A 13,202-nucleotide genomic window follows, 5' to 3' on the forward strand; every position below is an offset into this window, starting at 1 on the left:
TAAAACTGGACCTTGCGATTTGACACGTTCAATCTCTGGCGACTCCGTCCTTGCAACTCCTTGCGACTCCTTGCAACGACCCGTTCACACCGCCCCTGCGACGTTCTAAAACCGTCTCGTTGCAAGGTGAATCTTTGGTCTGAACTGGGCTTAAGAGCTGGGGGTCAAACTAGCAACCTTCTGGTAACCTTCCAACCCGCTCTACTTCCTGAAGCTGTCGGGTGCCTGAGCCTCAGACGGAGCTTTCGCTGGGTGTGACCAGGGCTACACAGACTCTAGTGGTCCTTCAATGATTTCTTTTTATAATAATGCACCTGAGTTGCATTGCTCAAACTGCTTTGCATTCAAAACATTAAGAAGGTTTTGTAACAACAGCTCAAAACATGAATTATTAAATAATTAATTAAAGTGAAAGTAACAATTCAAAGTGAAAACCCTGTTTGTTTCTGATATCATCTTCGAATATAGGAGGCCCCCATGTTTAAATGGATAATTATTATATTGGGACGGATAATTTCAGCTTTACACATGTAGCTCATCAGAGAAACATTACCAGACCTTATAATAAACATTTCAAAATCGTATTCATAACACACTTGAGTGACCAATATATTAAAAGATAGCATCAAGCATTAGATTCATCACACACACACACACACACACACACACACACACACACACACACACACACACACACACACACACACACACACACACACAGTATTCTCTAGCCCTTAGATGTTGTCCTAGCCTCGTCTCCTTCAGGCCAGAACTCTGGAGAACCCTGAGCTTCATCTCTTCTGGTTCAGGAACATTCTTCTGAGCTTCTGGAACATTCATCTGCAGTGTTAGAACATTCCTCTGTAGTTTTAGAACCTTTTTCTGTAGTTTAGGATGGAGGGGCAGAAGGTTGCAGAACTCTGTGGTCGGTTTGGGTGGAGGGGAAGGAGGAGGAGGCGACCTAATGTCCTCGAGGAGAGGGGTGGAGCGAGGTGAAGGAGGTGTGGAGTGGTTCAGAACTGAATCCAGTCCGTGGAGGTGGAGGAGTCCCGGGTGGAGGAGCTGAGGCCAGGGAGCTGAACACAGATAGCATGTTGCGTTTACAGGTTGTTACAGCATGTTAGTGTACCGTGTTAGTATGTTGTGTTAGCATGTTGCGTTGCCATGTTGTTTCAGCCTGTTAATTTAACAGTTTGTGTTAGCATGTTTTAATATGTTAGCATGTTTCATTGGCATGTTAGCATTGGAGTCGGTCTTTATGAGAACCAGTGATCTAGAGAGAGGGAGCCCCACCTGGAAGCTACAGAGAAGCCTCCCCCGAGGTCCGAGCCAAACTGGACCACCGTGTTGCAGTTACTGCTGTCTAGATCCAAGACACCCTGGGGGGGGGGGGGGGGGGGGGGGGGTAGAGAGAGAGACCAAAGACCCCAGACGAGGATAAGAGAGTGACCTATTCTCAGTGGTCAGACGACACACATAAAGTTAATTTTAGTTATAAAGAATCGTTCAGGAGGATTGTGTCCAGACGGTCCAGCTGGAAGTAGGACAGCGGGAGTCAGATACCTGTTACAGAGCCTCCAGTACAGAGACAGGTCCTTAAGGAGCAGGTAGGAGTCAGATACCTGTTACAGAGCCTCCGGTACAGAGTCAGATCCTTAAGGAGCAGGTAGGAGTCAGATACCTGTTACAGAGCCTCCGGTACAGAGTCAGGTCCTTAAGGAGCAGGTAGGAGTCAGATACCTGTTACAGAGCCTCCGGTACAGAGTCAGGTCCTTAAGGAGCAGGTAGGAGTCAGATACCTGTTACACAGCCTCCGGTACAGAGTCAGGTCCTTAAGGAGCAGGTAGGAGTCAGATACCTGTTACAGAGCCTCCGGTACAGAGTCAGGTCCTTAAGGAGCAGGTAGGAGTCAGATACCTGTTACACAGCCTCCAGTACAGAGTCAGGTCCTTAAGGAGCAGGTAGGAGTCAGATACCTGTTACACAGCCTCCGGTACAGAGACAGGTCCTTAAAGAGCAGGTAGGAGTCAGATACCTGTTAGACAGCCTCCAGTACAGAGACGGGTCCTTAAGGAGCAGGTAGGAGTCAGATACCTGTTACAGAGCCTCCGGTACAGAGTCAGGTCCTTAAGGAGCAGGTAGGAGTCAGATACCTGTTACACAGCCTCCGGTACAGAGTCAGGTCCTTAAGGAGCAGGTAGGAGTCAGATACCTGTTACACAGCCTCCGGTACAGAGTCAGGTCCTTAAGGAGCAGGTAGGAGTCAGATACCTGTTACACAGCCTCCGGTACAGAGACAGGTCCTTAAGGAGCAGGTAGGAGTCAGATACCTGTTACAGAGCCTCCGGTACAGAGTCAGGTCCTTAAGGAGCAGGTAGGAGTCAGATACCTGTTACAGAGCCTCCAGTACAGAGTCAGGTCCTTAAGGAGCAGGTAGGAGTCAGATACCTGTTACAGAGCCTCCGGTACAGAGTCAGGTCCTTAAGGAGCAGGTAGGAGTCAGATACCTGTTACACAGCCTCCGGTACAGAGTCAGGTCCTTAAGGAGCAGGTAGGAGTCAGATACCTGTTACAGAGCCTCCGGTACAGAGACAGGTCCTTAAGGAGCAGGTAGGAGTCAGATACCTGTTACACAGCCTCCGGTACAGAGACAGGTCCTTAAGGAGCAGGTAGGAGTCAGATACCTGTTACACAGCCTCCGGTACAGAGTCAGGTCCTTAAGGAGCAGGTAGGAGTCAGATACCTGTTAGACAGCCTCCAGTACAGAGACAGGTCCTTAAGGAGCAGGTAGGAGTCAGATACCTGTTACACAGCCTCCAGTACAGAGTCAGGTCCTTAAGGAGCAGGTAGGAGTCAGATACCTGTTACAGAGCCTCCCGTCTCTGGAATTGTGTTGTGATTGGATATTCCAGGGGAAGGAGGCGGGACAATCTTTCCTCCCGGGGGAGGTGGGAGGAGCCCAAACCCACCAGAGCTCAGGGGGCGGGGCTTGTCCCTCTTCTTGCCTTGCTATTGGAGGAAAGGGAAATCTTTTGAGTCTCTGATTGAAAACTTGCATGGGTATTACGTATGTTTTTAGCACTATAAAAGGATAAAATCAGGTATATGTGTTACAAACTGATATATGTGCTTGCATCACTGGGGAAGATGTCTAGAATAACTTTCAAATGAAACCATGGATCTTGGATTTGACGTTGTTTAGATATATCTTCAGTGATTCAGACTAGGCTTTGTACGGAAGATAACAATGTGTAATCTATATGGTCTCTCCTTCTTGCTGCCGCTGTGTTTAATGGGTTGCACTCTCGCAAAAGACTCAAGACTCACTTGTACAGACTTCACCGAGCCTCTGCATAGCTTCCCCTCAACCCCCCACACCCCCCCACCCTCTTCTTACGCACTTACTGTATGTTGTACGTCCTTGCTCTTAAAAGTAGTAATTAGCATGGTGTAGCATCCTAGCTCTCTGTGTTGTATACGGGGCATGGGTTAACCTCGTGGCTGTTGTTAGTGCTTGGCACTAATGGTGGCTCTACTGGTTCTATGGCCCTAAATGTCAATGAGAGGTTCTGTTGGTGCCTCTCACCCCGATGTTCAGGGTGATGGTCTGGCCCTCCTTGAAGCCCAGGTCCAGCTTGGGGCCGGGGTCTCCACTCTGGGCCTTCCTGCTCAGCTCCTCCTCCTGCTTCAGCCCCCTGCAGGTTGGATCAGAGCATCAGGGTTCCATGGAAGAACCCTGGTTCTACAAGCCACACAGAGAGTGCGATGTGATGATGAGAGGAGTTCCTCACGTACTTGAAGTGGTCCTGCAACGCCACGTTGAAGTCGAAGGCGTCGCCGCGATCCCCGAACCCCACCCCGATGAAGGCACTGCGACCTGCAGACGCCCACACAGCATCGACAGTTATCACTGATCCTGATGGGTTCAACAGTTATCACTGATCCCTGATCAGTGATAACTGATCCTGATGGGTTCAACAGTTATCACTGATCCTGATGGGTTCAACAGTTATCACTGATCCCCGATCAGTGATAACTGATCCTGATGGGTTCAACAGTTATCACTGATCCTGATGGGTTCAACAGTTATCACTGATCCTGATGGGTTCAACAGTTATCACTGATCCCCGATCAGTGATAACTGATCCTGATGGGTTCAACAGTTATCACTGATCCTGATGGGTTCAACAGTTATCACTGATCCCCGATCAGTGATAACTGATCCTGATGGGTTCAACAGTTATCACTGATCCTGATGGGTTCAACAGTTATCACTGATCCCCGATCAGTGATAACTGATCCTGATGGGTTCAACAGTTATCACTGATCCTGATGGGTTCAACAGTTATCACTGACCCCTGATCAGTTATCACTGACCCTGATGGGTTCAACAGTTATCACTGACCCTGATGGGTTCAACAGTTATCACTGATCAGTGATCACTGATCCTGATGGGTTCAACAGTTATCACTGATCCCCGATCAGTTATCACTGATCCTGATGGGTTCTACAGTTATCACTGATCCCCGATCAGTGATCACTGATCCTGATGGGTTCTACAGTTATCACTGATCCCCGATCAGTGATAACTGATCCTGATGGGTTCAACAGTTATCACTGATCCTGATGGGTTCATCAGTTATCACTGATCCTGATGGGTTCAACAGTTATCATTGATCCTGATGGGTTCAACAGTTATCACTGATCCTGATGGGTTCAACAGTTATCACTGATCCCCGATCAGTTATCACTGATCCTGATGGGTTCTACAGTTATCACTGATCCCCGATCAGTGATCACTGATCCTGATGGGTTCTACAGTTATCACTGATCCCCGATCAGTGATAACTGATCCTGATGGGTTCAACAGTTATCACTGATCCTGATGGGTTCATCAGTTATCACTGATCCTGATGGGTTCAACAGTTATCACTGATCCTGATGGGTTCAACAGTTATCACTGATCCCCGATCAGTTATCACTGATCCTGATGGGTTCTACAGTTATCACTGATTCCCGATCAGTGATCACTGATCCTGATGGGTTCTACAGTTATCACTGATCCCCGATCAGTGATAACTGATCCTGATGGGTTCAACAGTTATCACTGATCCTGATGGGTTCATCAGTTATCACTGATCCTGATGGGTTCAACAGTTATCACTGATCCTGATGGGTTCAACAGTTATCACTGATCCCCGATCAGTTATCACTGATCCTGATGGGTTCTACAGTTATCACTGATCCCCGATCAGTGATCACTGATCCTGATGGGTTCTACAGTTATCACTGATCCTGATGGGTTCAACAGTTATCACTGATCCCCGATCAGTGATCACTGATCCTGATGGGTTCTACAGTTATCACTGATCCTGATGGGTTCAACAGTTATCACTGATCCCGATGGGTTCAACAGTTATCACTGATCCTGATGGGTTCAACAGTTATCACTGATCAGTGATCACTGATCCTGATGGGTTCTACAGTTATCACTGATCCTGATGGGTTCAACAGTTATCACTGATCCCCGATCAGTTATCACTGATCCTGATGGGTTCAACAGTTATCACTGACCCCCCGATCAGTGATCACTGATCCTGATGGGTTCAACAGTTATCACTGATCCTGATGGGTTCAACAGTTATCACTGATCCCCGATCAGTTATCACTGATCCTGATGGGTTCAACAGTTATCACTGATCCTGATGGGTTCAACAATTATCACTGATCCTGATGGGTTCAACAGTTATCACTGATCCTGATGGGTTCAACAGTTATCACTGATCCTGATGGGTTCAACAGTTATCACTGATCCTGATGGGTTCAACAGTTATCACTGATCCTGATGGGTTCAACAGTTATCACTGATCCTGATGGGTTCAACAGTTATCACTGATCCCCGATCAGTGATAACTGATCCTGATGGGTTCAACAGTTATCACTGATCCTGATGGGTTCAACAGTTATCACTGATCAGTGATTACTGATCCTGATGGGTTCAACAGTTATCACTGATCCCCGATCAGTTATCACTGATCCTGATGGGTTCAACAGTTATCACTGATCCTGATCAGTTATCACTGATCCTGATGGGTTCAACAGTTATCACTGATCCTGATGGGTTCAACAGTTATCACTGATCACTAAATAAATAACCAAAGATTGCAGTTGGAGGATGCTTTCAGGTAGGCAAAAACCCTCAACTAGATTTGTGGTTTAAGGCTTACGTATTTGAAAATATTAAGGTCAAATAAATAATAGTACTTTGAATAGTTTGGTAGCACTAACCAGCGTTGGTAGCACTAACCAGCACTTTGTCCGGTGCCGGACAAAGTGACCTACATAGGTTTCGTTTTCGGTCAAATATCCTATTATCGCTTCTTATTAGGCTATGTAGCTTAAATAATGACATAATCAGGCCGTATAGAATGCATCATGTTTAATAGCCTAACTCTCAAATTGATGGCAAAAAACGTCTGATTCGCAATAACGAGGCATAGTGTTACAAGTAGCATATGTGTGTGCGCGTGAATGGCAGTAAGTGTGTGTGTGTGTGTGTGTGTGTGAGTGACGTCAGCGAGTGAGTGGACGAGCGAGCGAGGAGAGCGAGCGGTAGCGTGTGTGTGTGTAAAGTACCCAGCCTGTCAATAATCGGTGGCCGCTTCATTCTAACCTATAAGCAGACCAACTGCCGGTCAAGCACACAAAACACTAGAGACAGGGATCACACAGGCTATTTTTGCGTGCTAGGCCCACTCTGGATAAATGTCGTCCATATCACATATGAGGACTTTGGAGGCTGTGGAGAAATGCAATCCTCCGTAGCCACGGAGCGCTGTCACCACAGCGAGGGCATCTCGTCGCAGACTTACAATTTTGACATTTAATTTTTATCTTATCGGATAACGGAACCCTGGCACTAACAGCTCATATCAGGTGGCTGGATCTGGACTCCAGGATAAGGGGAGTAATTACGCCTCGTGCCCACTGCCTCCTTCCGTTGACTGATCCCCATTGACTTTGAATGGGGACGGACGCGCAATGCATTGTGGGTCTGTACGCTCCGTTGAAGCCTTTGGCTCCGTCAAAAAGTTGAAAAATGTTGAATTTTTCCGTCAGCGACGGATCCGTCATCCAATTAGATTGCGTATGCAAATTTAAGCACTGTGACACTCCTCGGGCTCTGACGACCCTGGAAAGCTCCCCCATCCGTCAGCCATGCCTTCCGACGTCCTTTGACGGACGGTGCAGTGGGCACGAGGCGTTATAAAGGGCGTGTCACGCTTTTCCTTCTCACACCGGGAGACAGGTTTGTGGCTTTGAGTCGATTATCGTTCCAGCCCGACTGACCAGTGATCCCTGTGGGTTTCCTGCCCACAGCCTTGGGGGCGGGGCCTCACCATTGTCGTCTTGAATTCGCAGCACAAAGTAGCGGCTGGAGTCGCTGACGGTTTCCACGGTGATGCCAGGGAACTCCTGCACGGGCGCCTGGGCGAACAGCTCCCCTGGTGGGCGGGAGGGACAGAGCACCGCGGCAGAGCGACAGGTGATGAGTCCACTGCGGCACTCTGTCCCCATAGCAACCCCGGGACATCGGGAGGCCGCTTGGAATGCTTCAGTCAGGAATGAAGGTCATGTATTTTCTGTGGACTCAGAGACTAGCTCTCATGAAGCAGGTAGGGGTGAGGGCTGATCTTGATCTAGGATATCTGCAGGTAGACTGTGGACATTGGGGGTCGAACCCAGAACTTTTCGACTAGGCGTCAACCCCCTTGGCTACCCCACCCCTACCTCATCACATATTCCAAGGTACAAAGAGGAGGGCTGTATGTGATGGGAGAGGGACGTCCCAGTGGTTAGGGCGTCCGACTCCCAGGCCAAAGGTTCTGGGTTCAAACCCCGAATAAACCCTCACGCCGGGGGCAAGAGGCCCCGCCCCTCCACCCCTTGAACCCCATACCACCGATCAAAGGGGACTCGTGGTCCAGTGGTAAAGCTATAGATCAGGTCAAGCCTCCTTGCGGGCTCCGCAGGCCGGCCGCGGGTAGCCTTGCCGCGAGCTCCACCTAACCCGCTCAGTCTAATGCCTCGTTTCCACCGAGCGGTGCGCTACTGTTCGTTGCGGTACAGTGCGGCTCTGTTCGCTTATATTGACATTTCCGTAGCCAGGGCTGCCTGTGGAGCCCGCGGGCTCCTTAGCCCGGCCTTGGGATACGGAAGCCGCACTGAACCGCAACGAACAGTAGCGCACCGCTTGGTGGAAACAAGGCATTCGACTGAGCGGGTTCGTTGGTTCTCGTAGCCTAGACTTGAGGAGATAACCCCTCCCTCCGGGCGGCTCCACAGCCAGGACTCCTGCTTATTGGTTCATAGCGCTGTGTGCAACCAGGGCTTCAGCCTATTCGTGAATAGACGTTGGCGGGATCCAGATCCCTTAGCTAGTCACTCACTCAGAGGAGGACATTCCTCCTCTCTCCCATTGAACCCCACGTTATACACCGGCCGCCAACACTTTGGGGTGAAATGAATGGGAGTCAATGGAGGCTAGGGGAGGTACATCCTCCCTGAAATAACTGTCAACAGGCGAGAGGGGGTACTAATGACCCTTTACCAAGGGAAACAAACATAACATACAAAGGCATTAAAGTTGTCCTATTTAAGGGCATTTATTCATTAAAGTAGTCTGGAGGACAATCTAAATTTTCTATGCTCAAAAATGTTAAGGAGGACCTTCCTCCCTCTCCTCACTGGAGAAGCCTCCCCTGATCTCTATATAGTCCTATAGGCCTGATAATACTCATAGTTAATGGTTAATTTCTTCCATATTAGCTCCACAGCGGGGCTCGTACCGGAGACCTTGTCCTCCAGCTTGATGTACGCCTCGTTCCCCTTGGCCGTGATCCTCAACCGCCCCGACCAATCAGGGCTGTCCAGCTTCCAGTCGGCCGCTCTGAGGAACCAGTCACATGACAGAGGGTCAGACAGGACAGACAGGTCCGAGGGTCAGACTAGGGCTGGGCGATATACCGGTTTGAAAATTATACCAGTATATTTTTGAAAGCGATATGTAGTTGAGACAATATCGCCATACCATATTATATATTATTTTGATGTTGCCTTGCGAGCGCTATTTTATAAAGCCGACCGCTGCTCTCTGAGCCTACAAACCATGTTCAGCTGCTCAATCCCGCCCCTTACATGTACGTAGCGTTCTCCCACCCACGGACGTTTCGCATCACAACAAACTTTGAACAAAAACATGGCGGACACGGTTGTAGAGAGTACTGAACCCGTAAAGGGACATGGGGTAAAAATAATGTTTTTAACGTTTCTCGTGAGCACGAGAAAGTATCTGGTGCGCACGAGAAAGTATCTCGTTCGCACGAGAAAGTATCTGGTGCGCATATCACTGTGTGTGTGTGTGTGTGTGTGTGTGTGTGTGTGTGTGTGTGTGTGTGTGTGTGGTCAGCGTGTGAGTGCAGTGGACGAGCGAGCGGTAGCGTGCATGTCAGTTTAGTGAAGTAATGATCGAGTCCGGATGTGTGTAAAAGAATAAAGCACCCGGCAAGAATCGGTGGCCGCTTCATTCCGACCATATTCCGACCTATAAGCAGACCCACTGCCGGTCAAAGTAAAGGGTGTGTTGCCCCTGAGAGATCATCGGTCCTGGAGGGAACGTGTCTGGGAGCCGACAGCAGAAAGTTGTAACACTAACCATCTCGTAGTCAGAGGGGAAGCGCAAGAGAGTAGTACGTGCTCCAATAGTGCAAGATAAAAATAAAGCACATTAATTTAAATGATTTTAGCTTGTGTGTGATTTATCGCGGGCACGGGCACGCACAAGCTAAAATCATTCATATTATAGAGGACGCTGTCAAGGAAAACAGGATTTTTTGTCTCTAATGACGTCTTTGGTATCACTCCGTAAATAGTCCGGTAACCCCAGCGTCTTCGGTTGCTATGCGACGTCAACGTCTTTGGCGGGCTATTTCTCTGCTGATCAACACTACGAATGCTGGTTACAAATAAAGTGTAAAAAGACACACCGTGAAGTTATTTTTTCGTTCAGGCAAGTAGCCGTGTAATAAGCGGGATAATGTATAGAACGTCGTCGGTCATTATTGAAAATAAGCACCTTCAGGTCGGTGTCCTGTCCGCCCTGTCGGGGCTTATTTTCCCGATAATGACCAGCGTTCTTTACATTATCCCTTACATATCTGTTGTTAAAGCACAGCTGTGCTTCATTGAGCAAAAAAATAAAAAACACTAAATAAATGGTTGATAGTGAATACTTGTGGCGCAGAGTTAAAACTACACACTTTACCTGTTTTGTTCAAAATATCGTTATAATATCGTATATCGGCATTCGAACAAAAAATATCGAGATATCAGTTTTGGTCCATATCGCCCAGCCCTAGGTCAGACAGGTCAGAGGGTCAGACAGGTCCGAGGGTCAGACAGGACCGAGGGTCAGACAGGACCGAGAGTCAGACAGGACCGAGGGTCAGACAGGTCCGAGGGTCAGACAGGTCAGAGGGTCGGACAGGACCGAGGGTCAGACAGGTCAGAGGGTCAGACAGGTCAGAGGGTCAGACAGGACAGACAGGACCAAGGGTCAGACAGGACCGAGAGTCAGACAGGACCGAGGGTCAGACAGGTCAGAGGGTCAGACAGGTCCGAGGTCAGACAGGTCCGAGGGTCGGACAGGACCGAGGGTCAGACAGGTCCGAGGGTCAGACAGGTCAGAGGGTCAGACAGGACAGACAGGACCGAGGGTCAGACAGGACCGAGAGTCAGACAGGACCGAGGGTCAGACAGGTCAGAGGGTCAGACAGGTCCGAGGGTCGGACAGGACCGAGGGTCAGACAGGTCCGAGGGTCAGACAGGTCAGAGGGTCAGACAGGACAGACAGGACCGAGGGTCAGACAGGACCGAGAGTCAGACAGGACCGAGGGTCAGACAGGTCAGAGGGTCAGACAGGTCAGAGGGTCAGACAGGACCGAGAGTCAGACAGGACCGAGGGTCAGACAGGTCAGAGGGTCAGACAGGTCAGAGGGTCAGACAGGACAGACAGGACCGAGGGTCAGACAGGACCGAGGGTCAGACAGGACCGAGAGTCAGACAGGACCGAGGGTCAGACAGATCAGAGGGTCGGACAGGACCGAGAGTCAGACAGGACCGAGGGTCAGACAGGTCCGAGGGTCAAACAGGACCGAGGGTCAGACAGGTCAGAGGGTCAGACAGGTCCGAGGGTCAGACAGGACCGAGAGTCAGACAGGTCCGAGGGTCAGACAGGACAGACAGGACCGAGAGTCAGACAGGACCGAGGGTCAGACAGGACCGAGAGACAGACAGGACCGAGGGTCAGACAGGTCAGAGGGTCAGACAGGTCAGAGGGTCAGACAGGACCGAGAGTCAGACAGGACCGAGGGTCAGACAGGTCAGAGGGTCAGACAGGACCGAGGGTCAGACAGGTCAGAGGGTCTGACAGGACCGAGGGTCAGACAGGACAGAGAGTCAGACAGGATCGAGGGTCAGACAGGTCCGAGGGTCAGACAGGTCCGAGGGTCAGACAGGTCAGTGGGTCAGACAGGTCCGAGGGTCAGACAGGTCAGCACCTCTTCCGGTGGGGACTGGGTACTTAAGGGCAGATCTTTCCTCCCAGTTTACACACATTGTATATTTGGGGCACTGTCATCAGGAGCGGTTGGGGTGGGGCGAGTTGCTCAGGGACACCTCGACGCTAGCTGGTCTACTGTATCTAAAAGGGACAGCGCGCATTAATGAACATGAGCACCACAGGTCAACATGTCAATCTGCCAGATTTTGCCATGCAGGCACATTTTCCTATGTAGTCCTGTTACAAGTCAAATAAAGTTTTTCTAATCGAATCTAATCTACATTAAAGCACTACTTTATAATACTACGTTAGATAATAGCACTCTGCTCAACTGAAACCATCTTGAATGCTGTATGTTTGGAGACTCACTTGGTCTAAAGATAAGGGATTATTTCTTAAGGACTTCTCAAACCAATCCCTGCTGGTTTATAAGGGTTCACTTTAGTCTGATGATCAACATGTGAGTGACAGCTCCTAAGGGTTCAGTCTGATGATCAACATGTGACTGTGAGTGACAGCTCCTATGGGTTCAGTCTGATGCTCAACATGTGCTCCAGTAGTGGGGGGAGGCTGCACAGAGGCCAGCCGTACTTTAGACATATAACCTAAGTGTAAGTGCTTGGCACTTGGTTCTATGAACAGCCATACCGACAGAGATTTATTGTTGTTTCTCTTTCTTCTGACAGATGAAGACTTATTGCAAGTCGCTCTGGATGAAAGCGTCTGACACTAAATGCCCTGAATGTAAATGTTAATAGACCACAAAATCCGTTTTCGGTTCGCGGCTGAAAAGAGCATTGAACCGGTCACGTCAGGGAGCAGAACGTGCACCGTGTCTGTTGTGTTGCAACGCCCTTATCGATCCGCGTGACGTCATGGCATTTCCAGTCAATAGATGGGTACAACAGCGCAGAAAATAGAGTGTTTGTCGATGTGACTAATTGTAAATATGATAAATATTTTAATAATCATTTTAGAATAACGACATCATCACACACGCCGATCATCGCTGTCCTGGTTGTCAATGTTCTGAGCCTATGATCGTTAATTCTAGGACGGAGAGGGCTGAACCTGATCGATCATTGATCGGTGATCGGGTCACAGCCCGGGTCGGATCAGAGAGCAGCTCGTTACCTGTAGCCTCGGTTTGTGGCCCGCGGGGGGATGCGATACACGTTGACATCTGGCTTTACGCACAGGATGGACTCGTAAGCCCCCTCCGTCGCCATCTTGGTTCCAGTGATGCGGAGTGGGGGATTGAGTGACAGGTCGTGGGCCCCGTAGTGGATGGTCAGTATTCTACCCCCTGGTGTCTGGGGTCCGCCTGTCCCCTGTCCTCCACCAGGGCCCTTCTGCTTCAGAGGACTTGAGCGGACATCAAACATCAAAAAAATGTTAACCTCATGATCAACGCAATGTTTAGCCTAATGGAGATCAGATTTGGTTTTAAGGACAATGTCAATGACTGAGCTAATTAATAATACTACGTATAAACTAAAATCCAGTTTAAATTAGGCCTACATTTAACTATAATTAATCGATACATTTAAACCCCAAATTATTCACAAAATATGATTTTATA

The 13,202-nt window shown here is 49.2% G+C and overlaps 1 protein-coding gene and 1 long non-coding RNA gene across 4 annotated transcripts; one reads left to right on the forward strand and one right to left on the reverse strand.

The window, feature by feature from the left end:
* Positions 1-478: 478 nt before the first annotated feature.
* On the reverse strand, positions 479-12,894 carry necap1 (NECAP endocytosis associated 1). Of its 3 annotated transcripts, XM_060043506.1 has the most exons (8): positions 12,755-12,894; positions 8,850-8,950; positions 7,401-7,505; positions 3,796-3,877; positions 3,587-3,695; positions 2,862-3,009; positions 1,294-1,379; positions 938-1,076 (listed from the first exon to the last, which is right to left on the reverse strand). In XM_060043506.1, exons 1-7 carry the CDS (start codon positions 12,847-12,849, stop codon positions 1,354-1,356), a joined length of 666 nt encoding a protein of 221 aa, XP_059899489.1. In that variant the 5' UTR covers positions 12,850-12,894; the 3' UTR covers positions 938-1,076; positions 1,294-1,353. The 3 variants fall into 3 exon arrangements, with proteins under 3 accessions (XP_059899487.1, XP_059899488.1, XP_059899489.1); XM_060043504.1 differs by lacking the exon at positions 1,294-1,379 and having other exon boundaries at positions 479-1,076; XM_060043505.1 differs by lacking the exons at positions 1,294-1,379; positions 8,850-8,950 and having other exon boundaries at positions 479-1,076; positions 12,755-12,860.
* LOC132451172 (uncharacterized) lies at positions 9,012-10,312 on the forward strand. Its single transcript, XR_009523985.1, has 2 exons — positions 9,012-9,439; positions 9,470-10,312. It is a non-coding gene; the product is annotated as an uncharacterized LOC132451172 (long non-coding RNA).
* Positions 12,895-13,202: the final 308 nt, after the last annotated feature.

The sequence above is a fragment of the Gadus macrocephalus genome, chromosome 22 (genome assembly GCF_031168955.1).
Source record: "Gadus macrocephalus chromosome 22, ASM3116895v1".
NCBI lineage: Eukaryota > Metazoa > Chordata > Actinopteri > Gadiformes > Gadidae > Gadus > Gadus macrocephalus.

Excerpts from the sequence above, each read along its gene's own strand:
- necap1 (XM_060043504.1), bottom strand. The coding sequence starts at position 12,849 with ATGGCGACGGAGGGGGCTTACGAGTCCATCCTGTGCGTAAAGCCAGAT. Across the intron at positions 7,506-8,849 it reads GCTGGAGGACAAGGTCTCCG|GGGAGCTGTTCGCCCAGGCG; the intron begins GTACGAGCCCCG and ends CCCGCCCACCAG. Across the intron at positions 1,077-2,861 it reads GACGGGAGGCTCTGTAACAG|CTCCCTGGCCTCAGCTCCTC; the intron begins GTATCTGACTCC and ends ATCTGTGTTCAG.